The 26494-nt window shown below is 38.4% G+C and overlaps 2 protein-coding genes across 2 annotated transcripts; one reads left to right on the forward strand and one right to left on the reverse strand.

Annotated features, from left to right (window-relative positions):
- Positions 1-212: 212 nt before the first annotated feature.
- On the forward strand, positions 213-21636 carry LOC112570925 (general transcription and DNA repair factor IIH helicase subunit XPD-like). The gene is given in 26 exon segments (XM_025249650.1): positions 213-342; positions 1162-1261; positions 1667-1744; positions 2082-2144; positions 2273-2386; positions 3538-3654; positions 3963-4016; positions 4478-4540; positions 4852-4975; positions 5233-5329; positions 6439-6548; positions 6894-6917; positions 7597-7765; positions 8036-8154; positions 8411-8550; positions 8787-8888; positions 9203-9266; positions 9387-9478; positions 10481-10510; positions 18945-19037; positions 19250-19322; positions 19721-19791; positions 20085-20228; positions 20527-20548; positions 20551-20669; positions 21009-21636. Coding segments are annotated over 26 exon segments (2280 nt in total). The 5' UTR covers positions 213-337; the 3' UTR covers positions 21102-21636.
- Positions 10526-18303, reverse strand: LOC112570924. The gene is made up of 2 exons (XM_025249649.1): positions 16155-18303; positions 10526-13692 (listed from the first exon to the last, which is right to left on the reverse strand). The coding sequence occupies exons 1-2, from the start codon at positions 17193-17195 to the stop codon at positions 12352-12354; spliced, it is 2382 nt and encodes a 793-aa protein (XP_025105434.1). The 5' UTR covers positions 17196-18303; the 3' UTR covers positions 10526-12351.
- Positions 21637-26494: the final 4858 nt, after the last annotated feature.

Genomic DNA, 26494 nt, shown 5'->3' on the forward strand with positions numbered 1-26494 from the left:
GGATACATTTGCCATGATTCAGACAAAATTGGAATTGAGTATATGTTTGGCGCTGTAAAATATGTAAAATTAGTACGAAACAAATGTCTTTATATTTTAGACTGGTGAAATTGAGAAATTACTTCCATCTTATGAGTCAAAATGTTAAAATTCCTATTTATTTACTTTGTCCTCAAATATTCAAAATCCCCAGCAAGTATAATTTAAGAGGAGGACTTTATCTCTAAGATAAAAGATCGTTTGTTTTCCTGACACATGCGTACATCGTAAAGATTAGGGGTGCTTTGACAACAGGGAAAAACATCTATAGCTATAAAAAAAAAGTGTCGCATTAGCCATGAAGTGAGTAGAGTGTAAACCTCCAAAGCTGCTTTTAATTTATTTGGAACTAAATGGTAGCACGCGATTCAAATTCAGTGAGGGAGCGTTTGTACTACACAAACCTAGTTTAAAAAATCACAACAAATGACAAATGTAAACGGGGATTAATGTTTATTTATTAATTTTTTTTTTTGTAAGCCGTAAAGCCTGTAACCGATCTTCAGCCTAGGTAATTTAACCCGTTGTGATCTATTGATCATTGCTAATTTCTTTTGTTACAAATGGAACTGGCCGCTGGCAATGCAAATAAGTTGATTCATGGATGCTATCCATGAGGGTAATTGAAAATAGTGTGAAATACAAGCGATCATGAAAATAAAATTGTTTTGTTCAACAGAAGACGCCCCAGATTTAATATCAACTTGTAGATGAAGAGAATGCAGTTTAACAATTGCATCAGATTTTTAATATATAATATAATATGCAAGTTGTGTAATGTTGAAGCAAATTAAGTACATGTTGCTATTGGTTATAAAATAAAGTAGTGTTTGAATTTAAAATTACATTAATTAGTCATTGAAATTTGTAGTTATGGGCGGAAAGCTTTATATGATAAGTATACATCTGTATCTATAATGTGTTTGAAACTGTTGTTGATTGAATTGTAATTATAAGCATTATTTAAAACCTTCTAATATGAACAAATGAAAATTCATGAGTAAGTTATGGCTTAGTAGTTAAGAAAACGTAAGTGTAAAAATAATTTTCTTGATGAGAAATTATGTTATTGTCATGTAGATTAATTGGTGATTTTTGAAAAAAAGACTTGCTTTTGTGCAGGCTTAACGTTGATGGTCTTCTTGTCTATTTTCCCTATGACTACATCTACCCTGAACAGTATCTTTATATGCTGGAGCTCAAACGTACTTTGGATGCCAAAGTAGGTGCATTTGCATACATACATTAATGTGTACACATGTATGTACACATGTCTCTCTATATATATATACTGTAGTATTGGTCACAAAGGATACTGCTTTCAAAATAATTCTTAAGATAGTTTATTTATGAATCTTTCAAATCACATTCTAGAAGATCCACTTTATATGTCATATCATGTGTCATTGGAATTGCCATTTTTCTTAAACTTTAATTGAAGAAAACATGCAAATGTTTCTATACATATTTCAAATTATTTGTTTTCATGTTTATTTTGTCATTTGTTTTTCTTAGGTTGATCCCTGTTCACATTTAATTTCTTTCAATTAAATCTAGAATATACATTCTGAGATAAATTTGAGATGTTTATAATTAACATTTATGTACAATTCTTCTGTTTTGTCAGGGTCATTGTGTCCTGGAAATGCCCTCAGGGACTGGAAAGACTGTATCCTTGCTCTCCCTCATTATCGCCTATATGCGTGTATGCAGCCACATATAATGTGCTTTTGCATTGTTTGCTCAGTTTGTCTCTTCCTGAAAATATGCTGGAACTGACTATTATTTTAAATTTGTGGCTCTAATTGTTGTACTGCAAAGAAATAATGAGAATCTCTAGTGTTTTTCTGATTCTTTTCACCTTTTGCCTCTTGTGAGCATTTACACATGCAACCAACACTACAGTAAATACTCAATGCAGTCTTAAAAGAATCAACTTTGATTGAGTACTTTGATTGGCTTTTACTTAATCACAAAAATTCTTGGACAAAGTATGGAGTTAAAATTGTAGGAATTCAAGGCCTTTTGTTTTATTGTAACAGGCACATCCTTTGGATGTCACTAAACTCATCTACTGCTCACGAACAGTTCCTGAATTGGAGAAGGTTAGTCCATAATTCTGAAGATTATGGTGATATGAGTATTGTTATAGTATATGAGTGCCATGGCAGGCTGTTGTACATTTAACTTAAAAAAAAAACTTGGATGAATTTTGTATTTGCTAATTTTGCAGGTTATAGAAGAGATGAGGAATTTAATGAAGTATTATGAGAAGGAATTAGGAGAACAACCACAGTTCCTGGGAGTTGCACTCAGTTCCCGCAAAAACATGTGCATTAATCAAGAGGTTGGTACAGTTTGGCACAGACAAAACCGGATAATCTTATAAACAAAGCACAGTCTAGCAGTTCTATAAAACCAAAGCAAATCCATGATATTTGTACAATGGCAGGAATAATCTTTTCATCTACAGGAATGTCATGAGAGTGTGTTTGGTTGTGTTGTCTTGCTATAGAAAATATTTTTGTTTGAATGGTTAATTTCCCTATTTTAAGGTCTTACTAGCAATCCCATAGCAAATTGTATTGTAACTCTGTTATGCAGAGCAGATTTTGATGTTAAATGAGAGCGAACAAACTTTATTGATTAGGCCATTGGCCCATTTCAAGGGGTGAGCGGTTTTACAAGTACATAAAGAGATAAGCTCTTAAGCTGTGAATAACCAAGAACCATCAGCAAATGAACATACAATCTGTCAACAATTAAATTAACAACAAATTAATATTTTTATAAATATATTGATATATAAGGGCTATTTTGATATTTTGTTGTCAATTTGTCTGTTAGGGGTTTGCAGAATTTTCTTTACTAGCCTTTTCATTTAAAATGTGGAAAAAAAAGACAGACAGGTAGGCCTAGTCATTGTACAGCCATTTTTCATGAGCAGATAATTTTGACATTAAATGACAAAGAGAAAGAAAATCTCATAGTGGTTAGCATTGCCACAAGTTTTATCCTCCTTCTCCTCCACTAGGGAAGGGGAGGAGACAGTTGTTCGCAGGTAATGAGGGTACCTTACTAGATGTTATTAATAGCATCAATTTTTTAAAAAAATAGCGACTTGGATCGCACTTTGGAGAAAAATATCTCCTGTGACTGGCAGGAGGAAAGAAAAAAAGGTGAGCAAAAGAGGGGAATTGTATCAGGGGCACCCATTCAGTCTTTATCTCCCCCTTGAATACAGACTGTTTGTGGTGTGTACAGACCACTGACATCCTGAAAGGAGATGGGACATCGCCCTGGCAGTACTAGGTATCCCAATGCTGTTTGTGGTCCGTATAGACCACTGATAGCCTGACATGAGATGCAATATCACCTTGCATTGCTGGGTACTCTTGCAAGTTTTAAGATAAAATCTAAAAAGGTTTTCATGTGAACTCATGCAAATTGATCTGTGTATTGTCTTGTTTGTGGCGTGATCATTGCCTGTGTCTACAGGTACTAAAAGACAGAGATGGCAAAGCAGTTGATGCCCAGTGCCACAAACTGACTGCCTCCTTTGTTCGTGCCCAGCACAAGCGAGATCCTTTAATCCCTGTATGTGAGTTCTATGAGGTGAGATCATTCTTACATGCTTTTTGTCCATTCAACAAATCTCATAATTGTATGTTTTGTTTGGTATTACTGTCTGTTTGAGTTGCTGTGAATAGATTAATTTTGTGTGTACATGGATCAGTATAATAGTTTGAATAAGCTATGCTGTGCCATTTTTGTCACAAACTTGGAGTTCTTTCTTATCATAGGCAGATGTTAGCAAGATTTGCTTAAAAAAATCTGTAAAATTAAAGGTGTGTATTTGTGTGTGTGCATGCATGTTCACTTATCATTCGTTTTAATGATATTGAGCACACTTGCTGTTGTAGGAATTTGATGCCCATGGACGAGAAGTGCCTCTTCCTTTTGGAATATACAGCTTGGTGAGAAATGGGACAAGGGTCAAATAGACATGATAACCAACCAAGCAAATTGACTTGAACTGAATACATTTACTTGCATATTATTATGACTGTGACAGTGTTGACAGAATGTGATGCAAATGTTAGTTACCAATGAAGTTTCCGGTTGATTAATACTCATAGTGAAATAGATTTGAATTATATGAAGATGCACTTGTGTTCTGTCCATCATGAGTTTTGTTTTAGACTGATTTTTCTAGCTGATATAGTTATTGAATTTTGCTGTATGGACAAAGACTGTGTTGATACACCTGACAAATATATCATATGCTTGTCTCTGCATATTTCTGTGCATACCCTTATTTTATCTTTTTCTGTTGCAAGTGCTCTTTCATACACACATACACATGCAGAAATGGCAAACAGTTTTCACTTTAATGTGCAATTCTAAATAGCAAATGTTTACATGTTGTGAAATACAGGATGATTTGAAGGACTATGGTCGAGAGAGAGGTTACTGTCCTTACTTTCTGGCTCGACATGCAGTAAGTAAAAGCTCTGTTTGTAGGGAAGATGATATATTTTTGCATAGTAACCTCCATGCACTCTTTGCTCAACTTGCTCTTAGCTGCAGAAAAATGTCATGTAAAAGGGATTGAATTTGAAGTTGATTTACATTATTTCTTTCTAAAGTAAGACTTAAGGCCATAGGAGTTCTCTATTTCTCTTTATGTAGTATGTGTGTGTTTGTTACATTTACAACAAGTGGGATGTGTGTGTCTGCACGTGATAATTAGAAAGTCATGATGTTGAGCATTACTCATCTCAGCTTTTATAATACTTTGTGTGTTTTCAGATAATGCAGGCTCATGCAGTTGTATATAGCTACTATTATCTTCTTGATCCGAAAATTGCAGAACAGGTCTCCAAGGAACTGTCCAAGAAGTCTGTTGTTGTTTTTGATGAAGCACATAATATTGGTGAGAATCTGTAGAGATCTTACAAAAATATTTATAAAACTTGATTAATACACATAGAAATCTTCTCGAAAAGTTACAGCAGTAGTTAGCATCAGCAGACATGAATTAAGTTACAGCTATAAAATTCATAAAATTTTTTTGCAACTATGCAAATTTTTACCAGCATTCTTGTTTTTGTACAGTTTAAAAATATTATCATTGTGTGTTTTTTTTTTTTTTGAAAGAGATGATAAGATTGCAATTGGATGCTGTTGCAGATAACGTATGTATTGAATCCATGAGCTGCAAAATCACTCGAAGAACCATTGACCGATGCAGCCAGAATCTTGATGATTTGTCAAAACATATCAAAAAGTGAGATATTTATATCAGTATTGCTGAGACTTTTCCATGCACTCGTAATTCTAACAGAGAAAAGTTTACTAGAATTAATGTAGATTAATCAAAACATTTTGATCATATTTTTGTTTCCTCTCAGATTCTCAAAAACAAATACAGGCAGTCCTCGGGTTACGACGGTCTCGAGTTACGTTGTTTCGTGGTTACGACACTCATTCCCACTTACAGCAACAGTGATAACAAAGCAACGTAGTTGGCTTATTATCGAGATGGAAAGATTATTGGCACTTTGGTTGAAAGACCAAAATCAACGCCGTATCCCTGTGAGTTTTATGGTTATTCAGGAGAAGGCTAGGCGACTGTCTGAGGCGTTGAAAAGAGAAAAGGGGGAAGGAAGTGAAAGTGAAGAATTTGTGGCGAGTAGGGGTTGGTTTATGAGGTTTAAGGATCGTGCCCATTTCCATAACATTTAAGTGCAAGATGAAGCTGCTAGTGCTGATGAGAAAGCAGCAACTGAGTTTCCTAATGCATTGGCTAAGATAATTGAGGAGGGGGGTTACTGTGCTCAACAAGTGTTCAACGTGGATGAGACAGGCTTGTTTTGGAAACGTCTGCCTAGCCTAACACTGTTTATTACTGTTACAGCACTTACAGTACAGTATTTCATTATTAAACGTACTGTACTACAATATTTTACTGTACTTATGTTTATTGATAATTATGTAGGGCACTGTGTTAGGATAGGTGTTTGGATAGGCTAAGTGTTTGCAGTACTGTACTGTTATTATGGTACAGTACTGTATGAACGTATGATCCGACTTACGTCGAAATTCGGTTTACGACGCCACGTTGAGAACGGATCCCCGTCGTAAGTCGAGGACTACCTGTATGTTAAAAAAAATAATGCTATTTCATGCATAATATTAGAGTAATTAATGATATTTTTATTTTGTTAAAGAATTATAGAAGAGAGCAAGGAATTTTACTGTCTTTTCAAAGTCAGTTTGATATGGTCATGATGTTGGTGTACCTGTTTATAATGCAGCAATTCCTTCTCACTCCCAGACCTAAAAATTATTGACAGAAGAATTCTAGAATTTTGATCAGACAGCGATGCATTTCAGAGTGAAAGATATTGACACAGACAAAATGAGAGATGAGTACCAGCGAATGGTGCAAGGACTGCGTGATGCCAGTATTGCCAGAGAAACAGATACGCTACTGGCAAATCCAGGTGTGTGGGATTGTGTCGATCTATGATTGGCAAGACACAAATATGTATGTCTCATTGTTAGAATGACATCTTTACTGATCCACTGTAAAAAGAAATCAGTTTGGTGTAGCTTTCAAGCAATTGAATTGCATAGATCAAAATAAGAATAGCATCTAATGCTTGTAATCACTAACAGTTTTTGCCATACAAATATGGAACCATATACTGTCACAATCAAGATAAAGAGGAGGTAAATATTGTAGCACTTAATCTCTTGATTCGTATAATATTAAAGAATGTTTGATTGAAGAAAAATTTTATTTGAATTCACTTTTCCCACAAAACATTTGTTGTTTTATGTTTCAGTTCTTCCTGATGAAATCCTGCAAGGTCTGTGCAACAGTTCTGATATGTTTAAAAATGTTCATTAGTGTGATATGTAGCAAGTTGTAATGGCATGACATCTTCAATGCCAGTGACTCATGGTCATTATGACATGTGGGAAATACTAGCATATTTACATATACAAAACAGCATGTTCAACAACAATCTATAGGCAATGTACATCTTCATATAATTTGAACCTCAGTATATGGTCATCAGGCATATTCTTTTTCCGAGGCTGTGATGGCTATTTAGCGAAAACTGAAGCAGTGTGCCATTCATTTCCAGCAACATTTCATGTTGTATCTTGCCAATTTGAGTCATCTGAACATTAACTGAAAGCAACAAGTTTTGTGTGTGTTTTGATATTGCTGTATATCTAATGTGTCTGATTTTGAGTCCGTAATATTTGATATAAGTTCTTGGTATTTGCTTTATTTTTTTTTTGGTGGTATTTACACAAGTAAATTTTTTCAGCTGTATTGTGACACAATGAAGCCACTAAAACTGTGGTGCCATGCATATTATCATTTGTCATTATTGTATTATTATCAGTTGTCTTTAGTTTTGGTACTTCTGTTGATTTGGAAAGTGTTTAAATTTTATGCATGTCTGTTTGAGTATGTTAGTTCACAAAGTGTCATCAGTTGCCTAATTTTGCCAACTATTTGCTAATGATTTTCAGAAGCTGTACCAGGAAACATTCGCAATGCAGAGCATTTTCTAAGTTTCATGAAACGCTTTTTAGAATACCTGAAAACCAGGCTTCGCATTCAGCATGTGGTATCAGAGAGTCCACCCTCTTTCTTACGTGATTGCTCACAAAAAGTTTGCATTGAACGCAAGCCATTGAGGTGCACAAAGGACATTTAAAAAATGTTATAGTGTATGTGTGTGTGCATGTTTGTGGATGCACATCTTAGTGATTTACATTTACTAGCCGAGATAGTTTAGATTTTAAAGTGTACTTATATCCTGTTTGTGAGTTGAGGAAGGCATGATAACAGCATTCATTTATACTTTATTATTAGAATGTGTCGAATATGATTTTTTTCCCCCCCATAGAACATGTTATAATCAGTAATGTGAATATGATAATCAGTGCCTATTGTGTATGATTTTAGGTTTTGTGCAGAGCGTTTGCATTCCCTGATGAGAACCCTGGAACTGACAGACCTTAAAGATTATTCTGCACTCAGTTTAGTGGCAAACTTTGCAACACTTGTCAGCACATACACTAAAGGTGCATTTTTAGACTGTAATTTGCCACTCTGTACTTTATAAATTTATAATTTTCATTTTCAATGTTACTTTACTCTGTTTTTTTCAATATTGCAAATTAAGGTGTATGAGGTTATGTGAAGAAATTTAACTGATCATCAAGGACATTTTAAAACAGACTTTTTCTTGATCTGTAAATTTGAGATTGGGGAGGAACATATGAACAATAAGTGGTAGTAGTGATGCAGCACACAAGTAATTTCCTTTTCATTTTGTAGGATTTATGCTTATCATGGAGCCGTTCGATGACCGCACGCCTACCATCTCTAATCCAGTTCTTCACCTGAGTTGTCTAGATGCTTCTATTGCAGTCAAGCCCATCTTCAACAGATTCCAGACATTGGTGGTAACTTCTGGGGTCAGTGAGATCAGAACTGTTATTTATTTAGAGATTTAATCAGGCCACGTGTTTTTACTGTAGTACATTACTGCCTATTTTCTGTTGATTATAGCTATCATATGAGCATATTCCCCCCAAAATTGTGTAATCTTCCATATTTATAAAAATTCCTCATCAGATCTTGATATCCAGGCTTGAAGAATGCATGCATGAATCCTCTACAGCCATGTCTAATCTGTATTTGTTTTGATCAGACTTTATCACCTCTGGAAATGTACCCAAAGATTCTTGATTTCCATCCTGTCACCATGGCAACTTTCACAATGACCTTGGCAAGGCCTTGCATCTGTCCAATGGTAATTTATGACATGTTTTTTTGTCCAAAAACATACAGAGTAAAGTATTTTGATTTTTAACATGCCAGCTGATTAAAATTTTGTACAACCTAATAATCTTGTAAAGCAGCATAAATAAAAAATAAGTGTAGGAATTCTAACTCTTGTCATAGTGCAAGTTTGCTAATATATGAGTCCAGTTCAAAGTGATAAATGCAGGAACCTATTTTCTTCAAAGGTAAAGTGAGGGATTCAAGAACCTAGTTTTTTCAGGTGTAAATTGACAACTACAAGAATCTAGTTTCATCCTCATAATTTGTATGTGTATATTGCAGGTGGTCAGCAAAGGAAATGACCAAGTGGCCATAACCTCAAAATTTGAAACGCGTGAAGATATCGGTTAGTTTCTTGCTCTTTGGCTCTTCTTAGTTCAGTCATTTCCTTTCTTTGTTTTTGTAAAACAATGCCCATCTTCCTGTGAATGAAGGCTGCATATGTGTTTTTCTTTTCTTCCTATAGCCGTCATTCGGAATTATGGAAACCTTTTGGTTGAGATGGCTTCCATTGTTCCAGATGGTATTGTCTGCTTTTTCACCAGTTACATCTACATGGTAAGAAACAGACATTACAGTCTGTATGGACTTCACCATAGTTTGTTAGTGAATGAACTTATTTGCTTGCATGCATTTTGTGACAACAGACTTATGGGAATTAAAGGGGTAACATAAATAAAGCAGTGTGTGTGTAGGCAGGTGACACTTGAAACTTAATTAAATCCACCAATGTGGCAGTAACATTCATTTCAATTATGGCTTAGTTGTAGGATATATTTGGTGGATATACTTTGCTCCAGAGCATGTTATTTTCTGTGATCTAGATGTTACCTGCATTTGAGAAAGATATGCAAACTGCTTTTATCTGTTAAGCAGAAGAAATGCAGCCAGCGTTGTAATTTAAGACAATTAGATAAGAGAGAAGGACCCGAGAATAAGCAAGTGACATAGTTGCAGATTGGGATAGAAGAGCAACTGAGCAAGCTTGAGTATGACACTACAGCAATTTTTGTCTGCCTCTTCTGAAACTTTGTAGTCCTGGTGTGGAACAAACTATCAGCTTAGGGACATCAAGGGAACTAGTACTTCCTTATTTGCAACACTGATGCCACACATGAATAAGTTCGACTGAAAAGAAGTGATATATTAAAAATTACACCACAGCTGGAAGAGTTAGCTTTAGAAATCAATCCTTTAAATATCCAAGACCGAACTACTCTGATGCAAATGCTGGTAACAACCTGGATCAGTATCTCATTCAGGTTGTGGATTATAGTAGACTTGAATACATCTGTTCATGTGTATTGGTGGATTGCTATCTGTGTGCCAAGACCAAAGCTTAGCCTCTTGCGAAGTTCTTCTGTTAGTCTTGGCGAGCCTAAACAGTGTGACTAAACTGGAAGCTTTGTACAAACATGCCTCGTTTTAGTAGTTAATCTGAAATGTGAATAAACTGGATGCTTTGTAGTATCATGCCTCGTTTTAGTAGTTAACTGGAAAAAATCGTCTGCCAGCAGTCCAGTAATACAAGTTCGTGATCTGTTTGTATATCTTTTTCAGGAAACAATTGCTGCATCCTGGTATGAGCAGGTATGTTTCACAAAATGTAAAATGAAACTGACATGTCAGTTATATTTGTTGTTTCCATGCTTGAGAATAGTTTAAAGTAAATGAACGATAATGACGTGTCATGTAGATCATGAATGAAGAATGAAACTGAACAAGCATACAGAATTTTGTTCCAACTTGCACATAAGCACACATTCACACTCGTATCACTACCAGCCTGATGCATCAAACATATCAAAAAGAAAACACTATGAAATTCACTGTGAGAAACAAGTTTTACATATTGTGGTTAGTCAATGGAACTACTTCTTTGAAAGACACAATCAGATATCACAGAGCGCTTTAAATACCTGCAGCCAAAGGGAGTTCACTTCTTTGTGGACTAACACAAAGAACCAGTTCTGCCATTTTTTATATATTGCACAGTTTGGTAGAGCATCGTTGGGTTAACATACAAGCGTCTTTGGGTCAATATACAAGATAGAGAAAAAAGCAAAAGCATCTTGTTTGTCAAAATAAGGAACCTCTCAAACACAAGTCTGCATATCATCTGTAATGACACCCAGCTTACCTTCCTAACACACTTAATAGTAATAATCATGTTTTCTGTGCTGAATAAATTTGATTTGTCCCTAAAATCATGAACTCTTGCACAGGCTTGGGAAATTTAACCGAACTAAACCAAACACTAGAAGCGTGACTGTACTGAAAATGTACTTACATCAACATGTAAAATTGTTAATGTACAATGTGCATAATAACAGTTATTTGTGACAAAAGGACAATGCAGGGAGTGTGTAACTGAATTTAGAAGATAACTATTTCAAGATATGGAGAACTTTTTCTGGAAATAAACTTTGCAAACAGTTTGTTACTGGTGAAAGTTCTGTGTTTTCCAGAAAAACACATTTCATTTAATATTACTGAAAGGGTTTTGTACAATGTATCTAGTAATTGCAATGTTTTTATTTACCTTTTTATGACCACAAAAGCAATAACAATCATAACACACAAAAAAATGGCAAAGGGATCTGAGTAGTAGTACCATGCTGACTTTCTTCTCAAGTGTTTGCTAAATGTTAAAGCTTTACAGCTGTCCTGCACAATACCTTATAAAACAGGAAGAGGAGTTCTATATATGATCCAGTGGCAAATAAATGCTTACCATCACAAATCATCAGAAACTGCATTTGTTGATTGCACTGGTGCACCATACAGACTAGCTAAATAAAGTCCAGCTTCAATTAGACTTAGCTTCACAAATTGTCCATTTGGGAATAAAACATGTTGTTTAAGTAGCGTGCACAGCATCTTCATCAAATTGCATTAGATGAGTTCACATTCCTGCTGTCTCTTAAGCTCACAAAGTGTCACTAGCCAGCAATGGTGCATGATTATAGCCATATTGTGTTCCTTCTATATGGCATCAAAATGCCACAACAGAGACAAACATATTGAAAGATCATACAAACCCAGGTCATAGATTGAAATAAATGTAAATGCCAGTTTTATCATGAAGTTAAATAGTGACAGTTAACTGCATTTAATAATGCTGAACACAAACTTATGTATTTTAGGTATGTTATGTTTCTATATGAATGCCTTTAGAATGATAAATAGCAAAGTTTTCTTTATCAAAATTAGTGAAATAAAAGATTTGCTTAGTTTATCGCTTCTAAATTGTAAATCTAACAAAAAATTGTGTGTAGCATTGTGGATAATCATCAAAACTGCAAAAAAAAAAAAAAATGCATTAGACTGGAATTGACTTTTTTGCATAAATATTTGATTATCAAAATGTGTACAAAGATTCAAAATTTACCAAAAAAAAAAAAAAGAGTAGAAGTGCCTCTTTCTCCTTATCAGGAGCTATCCTTCTCAAATGTGTGAATGATCTGCGACAGCTCCTTGATGATGAAAGAGTTGTCTCCCTGCTGCATGCAGCTGGTTTTCTCCCTTGACAGGTGGTTACAGATCTGCATCAGCTTCTCCTCCATGGCACGTTTCTGCACTTTTGGGCGAGTGTTGTGGGAACGGTTGCGTTTATTAGCAAACCAAGATTTGACCTGCATTGTGGTGATGCCCCCTTCCTGTGCCATACGTTCCTTCTCCTCCTTGGAAGGGTACGGGTTTTCCTCATTCTGACAGTACCACTCAAACATGATGCTCACTGCCTTCTGGTTAAGAGGCTCATTGTGCCGTGCGCGTTTCTCCCCAGCACTGATTTCTGCATTGTCTTTAGAAGCTTCAGGTTTTATCAGCGCTTGCTTTTGTTTTGTGTCCATGCTAGATGAACGTCGTTTGTATGGGCGTTTGGTGTAGGTAGTGGTTGTTGGTTGACACTCCTGTTGCTGTTTTAGAAGTGAAGACGTTATCTGGTCTGATTGGATCTGTGTACTTTGTCCCCTGCTTGGACCCTGGCGACGCCTGCGTACTGAGGTCTGGGGGGGTTGTGGAGGGGGGTATTTGTCCGCTTTCTGCTGTGGCAGGGGGTAGAAAGGAGAGGCGTTGGGAATGTAGTGTATTGATGGTTCCTGATCACTAAGGAGGCTGGGGTGAAGCTGCATAAGGTCAGAAAAGGGGTAGTATACAGCGTCATCTGAGAGCATGCCGGCCATTTGAACCGAGTGGTCCATGCAGTCACGCAGCGGAACAAAATGACTTCCTCTGCCATCCCCACTGCACCTACCTCCACCACCAGGACCAGGACCAGGACCAGCAGGACCTGAGAGGCTAGAGCAACTACTGCTAGTTGCTGAGTGCCTTCTGAAGCTGGTGTTGCTATCCATCTTGTCAGTAAAATGAGGTTGTTGCCAGTAGGAGCTGCTTTGGGATACCAGTTCCTGTTCTTCCATGGTCAGGTAGCCGCTGTCCTCGGGACCTGGTGTTCCAGAGTTGGACAAGCAGGGCAGCATCTCAACACTGGGTGGCGGGGACAGAAAGCTGCTGGGACACCCAGTGTCCTTGCTCAGAATTGGAGTGAAACTGTGAGCATGATTTGCATGTCCAGTTTCCTGTGACAGTTCTACAGCTGCATCTCCCTCCATAGCCAAGGTCAAGGCCTGAGACAAGCACTTCTGCAGAGGAGCTTGTGCAGGAGTACCTTCCATGCTTGAAGGGAGAGAACGAGGCAAGCAATCTTGCATGGAAACTTGCCCAGTTTCATCACCTATTTGCTGCTCTGAATGTGCCCAGACTGCTTCCTGATGGAGCAGAAAGTGTGTCAGTTTTTTTTTTCAATCATTAGATTCTTTCAGAGCTGGGCTCTGCATTCATGCACATGTTAACAGTCTGGTCTTAGTGTCTGTCTTCAGTAATTGTAAGTGAGTTCTATATTCAACACTGCAATCACTGTTTCTCAAAAGACATCTCAACATCATCTATTTTTGAACCTTAGAGTTACTAGGAGCAAAATCAGTGACTATAGGATGGCAGTGAAATGTGTAAGCTATAAAGTACAAGCAATTTGATAATGTGACAGTAAAATGTAAAAGTTATAAGAATACAAGCAATTTGTAGGGCTTCATGGTCTAGAGAAACAAAATTACATATTCTACATGCCATTAACTCTTCCACTTTTACACATACACTTTTGAAGGGCATTCCATTGATGCCAATCTTGACACTGCCCACCATAAAATAATATCAGTTTCCCAAGTGTCTCCCTCATTGAGATGCATATGGTGCTAGATCAGTGTGTATGGTGCCTCCTCAACACAGTTATACATTATTTTAATAGAATAAGGCGTAACATCTTCACGAATGAAAGAAAAACTGATTTGAGCAATGAACTATGAAAGGAATAAGAATCGTATGCACTTGAATACACCTCAGCCAATGCAGGAGGGCAGGAAGCTATCAGTGTTCAAGTACTGATACTACACACCAACATATTACTAAATGGCATGATACAGATGGGTAGTGTGCCATCAAGTAATGTACTACTTCTACTTAATTGACCAATAAATTTAAGTTGGAAGTGTACATAGATATGGTACAAATTGCTGGTAGGATGAAGACGTGTTATTCTGATAGACTGTATTAAGACCCCACTCTCTGAAGCGAATAAGGGAAGACTTCATTCAAATGTATGGATGTGATGACAATGATATCCATGAATTTTCCTCTTAACCACAAACTAACTTTACTAGAAATTCAGAAGGAAATGTTTTTATCAGACTATTACTGCTTAAATCAAATGCCATTTTTTTTACAAAGAGTAGACTCACTTTAAACTTATTAAATATGCACCAATTTTTAACAAATTTTGTAATCTTTAAGAACTCTCTAGATAAAATTTGTACATCCCTTTTACAGTTTTAGGGCCAATAAATGTGTATGTGAAACTCAGACCAAGACTTAAGAGACTAAGAGGAGATATCATATAGACTGTGAGGTCTAGGCAATGATAGCCATTCCCTACTGCTACTACAACTTAAAAATACTTTTAACATCAATTTCTTTTTCTGAGAGCAATAATTATCAGGTCATCTATTTTTATGTGTCCACTACACACCTGTCTTTAGGCGCCTAGTCTTCCCACATTTTAAATTAGGATAAGGAGTCAGTAAATGGCCACAGAATTTATTGTATTTTATATATGTATATTTTACATGTGATCGGTAGTGTCTGATCAAGTGACAATCTGCTCTGAAAGAATATATTTCATTCTTTGTCCAGTACATACCTCACACTAGGTAGCCTCCTCACACACAAAGCAAGGAATAAAACCACTGACAACTGATTACCAGGATCAGCTCAGGCAACAGCTGTTGAACTCTAGTCATCTACATTTTCTTTCACTGTCAGAGACTGTTGAGCGGGGGTTTTTGAAGCACATTTAAATAAGAAACTTTTTTTGGCTACATTTTGTTTTATTCTTTGAATGTGGTGTGTTCATGTCTGGATGTAGCCAGGAGTATTTGCTTTATTGCTGTGATAAACAGGCAAGTATTTTTTCTTCATGCTGCTGTTTTAAAAACTTGGTTGGGATGAGGAGTTTGCTTTAAACCACAAAATTAAATTACTCAGAATGAACATACAATTTTTGTACTGTGTTACCATTTGACCCTGGCATGGAGTCTCATGGTTGTGGCCATATGCTACATGGGGGACAAACAGGATTAAGAAGAAGAGTGGAGTGGAGTCTATTTACCACATTGTTTACTGCAGATGAGAAGTAATCATGGGTGTTTAAAGAGTAGGGATTTATCATGTACTTTATATTTGGAAAGCCTTTTCAACTCCAGACATTAAGATGTCTAAATGCAGAACTCTTTAAGAAAAGTTGTGATTTAAAACCTTATAAATTTAAGTCAACTACAAAACAACACTACATGAATGATTGTCATACTGATCAATATGATGGAATGTTAGTCATTTGTAAACAAGAGAGGGAGGTAACCTTAATTACACTTCACAGAAACATACTTGTTGACAACTTGGCACATGTAAGTAATTGTATACAAGTGAAAGAAGGTAAATTTGTTAAACCATTCATTTTATAAAATAGTACATATCTTTAAACTTTTTTTAAAGCTAGTATATAAATTAGACTACATACCATATTTAGAGGAGAATATAGTGTCAGGAAAATGTTAGCAGTTTCTGTTAGTCAACAAAGAATATGTGTGCTGTACGAAAGGTAATATCAGAGAAAAGTTACCTGTTTTTCTTGTTTAACAGTTGAGCTTTCTGTTGTAGTTGGTACATACAACACAGGCACGCTGACTTTGACACCATTAGACAGTTGGCGTGCTTGATCCATTGCCTCTTCTTTTGATGAAGATGTCACTGTAGCTGTTGGGAGACCTCTGGAAATGTCTTTTGAAGTGTCTTTTTTGGGAGTGTGATCAAACCAAGGGTGTTGCCAGTCAAAGTGGACAGCGTTAGGGGGAATGGTGGGTGTGAGGTGCATCGTGTCCGTACAGCTAATCATGTCGTTAGTGTCAGTGGGGATGTTGGAGAACTGGGGGAGCTCATCATCGTAAAGCAGGTACTGTTCCATACCATGTGGTGGAAATGTCTGGGAGCGGAAGAGGACATCATCAACATTGTGGGTTGGGAAATGGCTGGTTTTTATGTGGTTTGTGTGAAAGCCCTCAGTGATGGATGGTGGTGGGTCTGCATTGTCAAGGCTTTGCAGGGAGGGTAGGAAATGGTCATCATCATTGTCATAAAAACTGCAGCTAATGCTGAGACTGTGGACATCTGTTATTTGTATTTGTATGCCTGCTGTCTCAGAGGTATCTTGATTTTGACTGGCAGATGTTGGATGCAAGACCCCTTGTGTGTTCTCAACCTGTTGGGAGGAAGCTGGGGTGCCTTTGTCAGGCCCAGGGCGTGACACTGACTCTGGCTCTAAAACAAGGGCCATGTTCAGCTGCTTGATCTTGCTTTCCAGGCTATGCTGAATCTTCAGTTGATTGAGGTCATGATCTGTTTTGCTGCTTGCTGGACTGTGATGCATATTTTGGCTGAAACCCGTGGTCTGCCAGAGTTGGAGCTGAGTTAGAAATGGCGGAACTGGAATGCAGAAGCAACTGCTGGGACTTGTGGGAAGAGCTTGGCAGAGCTTGAGTGGGCAAACAGAGGGACTGTGTGTGAGCCTGAACGGTTTGGGCTGATCTGAACAGATTGTCATAGTGTGGGGCCTCTGACAGTTGCCTTTGCAGCTGCTGGGGTTCACTGCCAAGGTCCCTGCCATTGATGTTCACAGAGTTTAATACCAGGAGAGAAAAGTCAGTTTGTACCGAATCACAACCATAGCTGTGTTCCATATCTGGGGTGTGACGTCGCTGTTGGGTCAGCACCTGAAATACTTTGGTGTCGTTCTTTGTTGCATGGCAAACGTTTTCTTCAAGTCTGTTCACTTTGTCTTTGGGGCACTCACAGAATCAGCTTTTGAGCATGGTTCATGTTGCAGAGATACCTTAGAGCTTGAATCGCATATGTAATGGGAGTGCTTCTCTTTGCCTTCAGATAGTTCCTTGAGGGAAGCCGCTTGAGGGGAACAAGTTTCTTGTTTAGGAGAGAGACGAACGACATGCGACAGGTGGTAGAGGTTTTCCGTTTCTTGTGACACGGTCGGCTTGTGATCCGCTGGTGGAAGGTTATAAGTCAACTTAGGGTCTGTCATGACTGCTGTTTTTTTCCGGGCGCCTTCACTATATTCACGACGAAAACACTCGGAAAAAAAGAAGAAAAACTCAGCACAAGCTGTACCAGTAAACTGCGATTCTCTTCTGACCGTGCGGCTGCACGATGGAGCAGAGCGAGCATAACTTTCCTGAAAAAATACTTTCGGCCGAACAGGCAGTTTGACGAGGGCCCGTGTGTCTACCAGTGGTGTTGTTGTGGCAGGCACCGTCCCTCGCGCAAATGTGGCTAAGAAATGCGATGTGACAGGGCCTAGGGTCCGACTGTATTGGCGATTCGGTAGTTTGGATTTCCCTCCCTTTAGTCGAAACTAAGAGGAGCTCAGCGATTGGCTGTCGCGGGGCTGAGTGGCGTTGCCTAAATCTGCCATTTTGAGCGCGCTGCCACACAGACTACCAGGGTAGACTAGGTGGTGATTAGAAACGTTTTCAGTGAACTGCTGTCGCGATGTGTTTTCCTCCGTGAACGGATCAGCACAAAATGTAGCCGTTCAGTAAAAATAAGCGGGTGGACGGGATTTTTGAAGCGTTAGGCAACGCACCTCCCTCGGTCTCTGTGTGCATGTTCGTTCCCGTTCAGCACGTGCTCAGGGCAAAGAGCAAGCAAGGACTAGCACACATACTAACAGCCTCGCGTGTTTTATTCAACAGTTGCAGGTAATCATGAAGCAAGTTCCGGATTCCTTTTAAACTTTCTTTTTAAGCTCTCTTAAGACATTGAAGGACAATTTATTGACGATTGAGAAGGCAGAATACTTAAATCATCCATGCACTTAGGTCACTTTTCTGTCATAGAGTCATCAGTTTGCTGATATTTGTGTTTCTCGTATGATTGGCTGTCGATTCTAAGTCCTTCATGTGCAACTTGTATCCACATAAGGAAATTGTCGTTTTACAAATTCTATCATTATCATATGAAGGATTAAAGGAGAAAGTTAAATTTAATTATATGCTGTTCTGTCATACGCCTGGAAGGTTCGCATTTGAAACCAGGATGATTGTTTTCAAAAGTGTTCAAATCTAGTTTACATTGTTGTTAAGTACAGGCATATTTGATTAATACAGTTACTACTGTAGTACATAGTATGGAGTTGTCACATTAGGGGCAGTCTTAACGGAAGATTTTATGTTAGAGAAGAATTAGATGGATGAGATGGAATGCTTGTGGGTGGTGTGTGTTGTTTTAAAAGATGCAGCCTAATAGTGCTAAAACAGAGGTGAAGTCTGTGTGGATGAAACTGCCATCAAAATTTTATGAAAGTGACATGCACATAATGCAGTCTTTATTGTGTGGACAGGGCATTCTGGACCAGGTACAAAAAAACAAGCTGCTCTTCATTGAAACCCAAGATGCCGCAGAGACTTCATTAGCTCTCCTTAACTATCAGAAGGTCAGAACAATTTTGCTTTATTTTGAATAATTCATGTATACAGATATTTTCTTTTTTACAATACCTACGTTTCATTTACTTGGAATAAAATTAAGCTATGGCTACAGTTAGATTGTAGTTACATGTGTGACATCAGTGAACTCATCCAAAGGAGAGCAGATCAGAAACAATAGCTAACAATGCATAGGTGTGATGATGATTTAAAATTACAGGCCTGTGAGAATGGGCGTGGAGCAGTGCTGCTATCTGTTGCCAGGGGCAAAGTATCCGAGGGCATAGATTTCGGTGAGTTGTTACTCAAAGGCACCAAAATGTCACTGACTCATTGCACTAAGATCTGTGAGTTGTTATCTAGTCCCTATCATATAATAAAAGGGCACTAAACTTAACTACACAACATTGTAAAATATATAAACACCTTGATGTAGCTGTTGTTTTCACTAGCTATTCTTCTTGTTTATAAAACCAATCTTAGTGAAGCTTATTATTTGTTGCTGCTGTAATTGATGATGTTTTAATTTGTCTTTCCTCGGGGGAAGGATTCATTTTCTGAATTAATTGATTGCTTACCCAGCTATTGGATTTCTGGACACATTTTGGACTCATTCTAGCCTAGTGTTTTACTGGATTTTGTAAAAAGAAAAAAAAAGTGGAAGCAACCAGAACATAAAATTGCTGTGCAGATCACCATTATGGACGAGCTGTTATCATGTTTGGAGTGCCTTACGTGTATACACAGAGCCGTATACTGAAGGTCAGTTCATGGGAGCCATTGTAGTAGTATTCACTGTCTGTCCAGCACACCACTTTTTGTCTCCTGCACACTACTGTCTATCTTACATACTACTGTCTTTCTATCCTGCACACTACTTTCTGTCTATCCTGCACACTACTTTCTGTCTATCCTGCTTACCACTGTTTGCGTCCTGGACACCACTCTGTCCCAAGGGCCACCACTATTGTGCCTTACACACAACACTGTCTGTCCTGGACATTACTCTGTCCCGAAGACTATACTATGTCATGTATACTCCTGTCTATGGTCAGGCTCGGCTGGAGTACCTGCGAGACAACTACCAGATCAGGGAGAACGACTTCCTCACCTTTGATGCCATGCGGCACGCGGCGCAGTGTGTGGGACGGGCGCTGCGCGGCAAGACGGACTATGGCATCATGGTCTTCGCTGACAAGGTGAGATGTTCAGATGAGACTTTTACCCTTTACTCTGGTCGAACAACACTCAGACGTCAAGCGTGTCAAGTGAGGTGCAAGGTTTTGCATGAATGCCTCTTGACCTTCAGAGGAGAAAAGCAGGGCTGTTCAGGTAGACTCACTGAAGCTCCGAGCGCAATCACGTTATTTGAAGGTACTCACATCACGTGATCTGAGGTTAGGCAAGATATCTTCATGTGACGTTCGGATAGCTTGACATTGAAAGAGTCGATACTCCTTTTTTATATAATAAAAACTGTTTTCTTTCTGTGTACAGAGGTTTTCCCGTGCGGACAAGCGGGCAAGATCCCTCGCTGGATCCAGGAGCACCTGACGGATGGTCTGTGCAACCTGTCCATCGACGAGGCCGTGCAGGTCGCCAAACACTTTTTGCGCAAGATGGCGCAGCCCTTTAGCCGCGTGAGTAGTCTTGTCCAGTGTATTCGTGTATTTTTGTCTGGCCTCTGTTCAACCTTCACCTGTAATTTACAACATTGTGGGTGGGGAGAAAGGGCGTATTATCGAAGGTCATAGACTCTACCCACTCCATCACGTAAATGCTGACAGAAAATCCGAAACCTCACCCTTGTATATGCTTTCGGATTCTTGTGCTGTGGAATGTATGATGATTTTGTTGTCATGCTGAGGGGTGTTGGATCTTCTTTGGTGATATTGCGATCTAGTGCTTTTCCTCCCCTAGTTTACGATAGGTAGCAATATTCTGAAACTGGTCTTAATATGCGTGTGTGTATATTACAGAAGGACCAGCTGGGCCTGTCGTTGCTAACGCTGGAGCAGCTGCAGTCGGAAGAGACCCAGAAGAAGATCGAGAGCAAGATACAGCACGTGTGAACTCAGCATTGCATTCGCATCTCACTCTGGGCCTGATCTGCGAGCAATCCGTGGAAGGACCGGCTGATGTCTTTGGGGGTTACTAAAGTACTTTCCATGCTTACTACTGCCCTGGCGCTTTTCTTCAGGGCCAGTGCTACACAACCTGCCTTCGTACCAAACCTCCCGCTTGTGTTGAAGCAACATCTGGCCTGGCTCCCTGATCCCAAGAAGTACAGCACTCCGCTTTATGTCACCACCCCGGAAGTGTTCATCTCTTGGCATCACAACGTTTGTCGTTATTTAAATCTCTTACAAACTGCGCAGCATTCACGGGCCGCTGCACTATCTCGGTCTTCAAGGCGCTGGCTTTGTCACGTAACCCACCGCCACACAGCGAATATCTGGTCTTGAAAATCACAAAGAAGAAATGTCGAAAAGAAACTCGTTTCATATCTTTAAACTAATTAGCCTTCTCGTCAGTTAGGATCTTTTGATATTTATACGACTGAGAAAGAAGCAAATTAAACTCTTCGTTGTTCTTTATCACATCAAATATTTGGTTATTGTATTTTCTTGATTGTTGATGAGCTTCATGATTTGTTTCCTTTTAAATATATCTTTACCGTACATTCTTCAGATCTGTTCCCAGTCTTTCCTTCCAGCACATGAAAGGAGTGCTGCAAACATTTAGCTATGATTAAACAAACAACGTGGATTTGCACTCCCACTTCTCACTACTAAATACATCAAAGAAGAACACTAAAACCAATCTGATGTGCTAGGTGGAAGCACTTTTCTCTTCCAAAAGCCATCTGCAGAGAGGGACCCTTGGGTTTTCTTCGGGTACTCCGGTTACCTCCCCACTTCGGTATTTTTTTTATTTACCTTTTTACAGCTACACTGTATCGAGGTAGAATTCAGATGTAACACAAGCTTTGTGTTCTGTCAGGGTGCTTCATAATGTCATGGAAGTAATTTTGTTGTTCATCTAAATGTGTTTAGCAATTATTCAACCCTAAGTCTTCAGTACATTTTATACATAAACAAGCGTTTTTCCCCCATTTAGATCGTAGCTTAAAACGTGTACATATATATTTTGCGAGTGTGAAGCTAGACAACCCTCTGCAAATGTTTGGAAGCGAGCATTTAATTCAGAATATTATGCCAGAGGTTTCCACCAGAGCATTCTATCAATAATTTCATAGACACCGCCGATAGACTTGCTACATCTGCATTTGCACATGCTTGTCAGCGAGGACGACTACATAACCTAGGGCAGCATAGCTGAGCACATGGCTAGAAGTAGACACGACTTTCTTAAGGTCAGAGGTCAGAGCAGTGTCAAGGAATTCTCAAGTATATCTTGAACAAAACTATAATAAATAGTAACTGGCAAGTCTTGATATCAATTAGTGGATATTAAAAAAGAAAAAACAAATTCTCGCGAAAGTCGGAATTTAAAAATTTTACGCAAATAAAATTAAAAATATTAATTTTAACAACCGAAGAAAGATGCGTGGGGTTTGCATCATGTTAAAGCGGTTTTAATACTAGCATTTCTTTGTTTCCGACAATGCATTCATTTCCTTTTTGTTTTTAAAAAACTTGATAGAGATATCTAGAGATTTGTTGGATGGTTGTTTCAGCATTATCTATAAAGACTCGTGTGATTCCATATGTGCCTTGTTCATATGGTATTGTGGATTTTAAAACATCAACTTTCGATCTGTAACTGTCATAGGCAGGACAATCAAACAACACGTGCCCTTCATCTTCAATCTCATGCTTGCATCGGGACAGATCAACTGGCTGGGAGATGCATCATTATGTAGCGACACTGGTGCACATTGATGGAGGATATTTCACATCAAAACTTAATAAATGCTTCCCTGAAACAACATATTCTTAATATATTTACATATCTCAGGCTGCACCTAGCTATTTATACTAAAATACAGTTCAAGTCTTTCCCATATGCATACATCGTGAAGACATTCTTGTTAGAAACTATAATTCTTTGTTTAACGGTTCTTAAAAACGTGTTCTTGTTACCGACACTTTGCTGGAGCCATACAAATCCAAAACCATTAACACAGAGAAGTTTGTTTTTTTTTACAGAGAAAGCCCAGGTACGTTCACAATTTTCTTGTAGACAAATTAACATATTGTATGCTTTTCTGGGGCGTCTAGTCATTCATATAAATAAGACGAAGCCAGTATTTAATAATCTAACTTTCATAGTCACCAATATTAGATACCGTCCCAGGTCACCATAGATTATTCTGTTAGGTGTTTGGGGACCCACATTTAAGAAACCTTTGCTGATGAACATATGTACCTTTCCAACAGCCTCATATCATAGGAAACCCCACATTCCGACCCGTAGGTGAGTATCGGTACAACCTGAGATTCGAACATTTTAAAAGAATACCTTCTTGGTGTATCTCCTATTTTCCATTAATATTTTAATAGATGGCAGGTTGTGATTTTGGCCTTAGCTGCAAGATCATCGACAGCTAGGGAGAGGGAGAGTTTAGTTGTGAAACAGAGACCTAGATATACACGTTAACAGCCTGTATCCTCTCTTACCATATTACCAACACTCTTTGATACTAAAATTTTTCCTAAACACGAAGACTTGGATTTTCTGAGGTTCACATTCATTCCAAAACCATCAGCATATTTTTTAAAATATCAAGCTTGTTTTGGAGACCACCAACAGAACATGATGCAAGTACAACATTATCCACGAAGAGCAGTAGGAGTACCTGTACTATATATGTATATACTATACTATCTTGCACTGTGAACATTCCTGTTACAAGTTTGTTTTAAAACTTCATTGGTCAGTTCCTATCAAAGCTTGGCATAATATCAGTACGAATAACAGTATGTCCAAGCAACCTTATAAGACTAAAGATATAGAGTAAGGTAAAAACTTGGAAAATGTCTTTGTGGTCCCTTTAGTAGCTTTCACAATTCTTACAAAAAAATCAGGACGTATTTTCTCCACTGTACCTCAGTCCCTCCATATTTGCAGACAGCTTTGACAATATACTTCGAGTATATTCTGACATGCATATTTGTTTATAATAATCAAATTAATAGTAAGATTTTAGTCTTCAGTTGTAAAAGCCAAGCTCAACTGAGTGGATTTCTCATCGACTCGATGGTGAAAAACGTTGAGGCGAATTAAGTTCAAAAACTTTTCCCGGTACTTTGCGCCTGTCAGACAATAGAGGTAAAAGTTCATGGCGTTATTTCCGATCCACAGGAGATGAAAGGCAGCCAAAACAAAACCTTTAATATCTGCGATGTACTGATCCCCATTTGCACCTTCCACAAATCTTTCGAGGAATATGATGTACAGAACAAGTGGTGACGTCAGTAGGAAAAAGGTAACGGAAGTGGCTATCAACGTGACTGTCATGGACGACGTTTTCTTCTCACGCGCACGTAACCGATGTGTGTTTCCTGCAGAAAACCGTTTTCTAGCCTCTTGTAGAGACTGACCTACCTTCCAGATGAGCACGGAGTTAGAGACTAAGAGAAGAAGAACAGGAGCGAGGCTAGAAAGGATGGTGTCCACCCAGCTCCATATACTGAAGAAGAAGACGGCATACTCCATGCTTACAAACGAGTCGAAACAGGTGGCTAGAGAGATGTTTGAAGGTAAGATGACAGTAATACCGTATAGCAGGTGAGAATTGATTAAAACAAAAAATGAAAGCTAATCATCAAGGTTTGGCGAAACCTGTGGTGAAGAGACCTTGACCTTGTGCGGCCACAAAATGCTGACCGCCTTCTGGACTGTCATAGTCACTAGAATAGACGGTGACACGTGCCCGGTCACGTAGTTGACAAACATTCGAATCTTCCACAGGAATGCATAGTATACAAAAACGTCGAGTACTTGTAGGAAGGAGAAAAGAGGATCAAACCACAGGGAGGTGAGGTCGGAGATGGCCAGGCAGGTGAAGAAGACGGACATGGAGGAGTGGGAGGCGCTGTACTCTCGCCGCTGTATCAACAATATCATGATGTTGCCGAACGTTCCTAACACCATCACCAAGGGCATCCCCACCTTCCAAATCAGCATTGTCGCCTGTCTTATCGGGGTTACCTCATAGATTATCGCGTCCGGTGTCTGCGAGCAGTTGAAAATACCTATTTCCAGCATCTTTTTTTTGAGTTTGAAGACTAACTGAATAGTTTGCTACTTGCGCAAGATAAGCCAGATGCCAGTTTAGAAACTACACAGTCGACGCTTGACCAGTTAGAATGTAAACTTTGTCTGAAGCCATTGACAAATATGAGAACTTCTATATGGTATTTTCATAGATATATACAGAATTTACGAAGTATCGATAATGAGGAAAAACCCAGTGGGGAGTTGCTACAAAAACATTAAATGCCAGAAAAATATGTTAGTTAATATACAAAAATGTTATACAGTGAGAAAAATATTATTTTTAATAAATCCGAGCCCAGATTTGAAATGCTAATGCGCTCGATACAGAAAGAAATTGCACACGCCTAAAGTAAATATAGGTTTTAATAGTATGCTTGCCAACATTCTATTGACAGAAGAAAAGACAACATTATTATTCACTTTTTTACCGATATAGTCTTTGCGTAAATTTACGATATTTACACAGTAAAAAAAAACATGTATGTAAATATTTTTTTTCTTCTTTTCTTCTACCCCATCGATAAAGGTAAACTTAAAAGTGTGCCCGTAATTGTTGTCGAATAGAATCTGACACAACGACAGGTAAAAATCATTACTCGAGGATTATGATTAGAACGAACTTGTTTCCTTTTGTACGATTTGTTTTTAACCTCTCAGTCCCACTTACTCTGACAACCCGAATAATTTTACAGATTATATAAGGTCAGGTTTGTACATCATACATGACTGTCAGGACTAAATATTTTCAGGCCTAGGAGCAATGATGGTAATATCTTTACAGGGTTGTAGGAGAAAAGGTTGTTATGATCTTTCGTGGAGATTGACGGATGGTGGGAGAGAAGGTAACAGCGTCATCTCTCATTATAGTAGAATAGTTTCAATGTTCTAATAATTTATTTTCAGTCTCTCTGTCCTCCATTAGAAAAGGTCGAAATTACCTTTTCTTTCTCCTGAACGCTGTGGGAACAGTGTTGAAAAAAAAATGGCTTTCTTTGACAAAGATAGTTTAGACCCTGCAGAGTGCCTGCTGATGCTGGCTCATGGCACGATCTCCACCGCTGAGCTGACGTTACGGAATGGTCATGGTTCGGAGGGTTCGTGATGTGATCTGTTAGGTATAAGTCCTGTCGCGATTGCATGTGATTGCCATCAGCATAGATGCAATCACTTCAGCTAAGTACCACCATCAAAATATACCTTCCTACCTTCTCATCTTCTC

This window comes from Pomacea canaliculata, linkage group LG8 (assembly GCF_003073045.1).
Source record: "Pomacea canaliculata isolate SZHN2017 linkage group LG8, ASM307304v1, whole genome shotgun sequence".
NCBI lineage: Eukaryota > Metazoa > Mollusca > Gastropoda > Architaenioglossa > Ampullariidae > Pomacea > Pomacea canaliculata.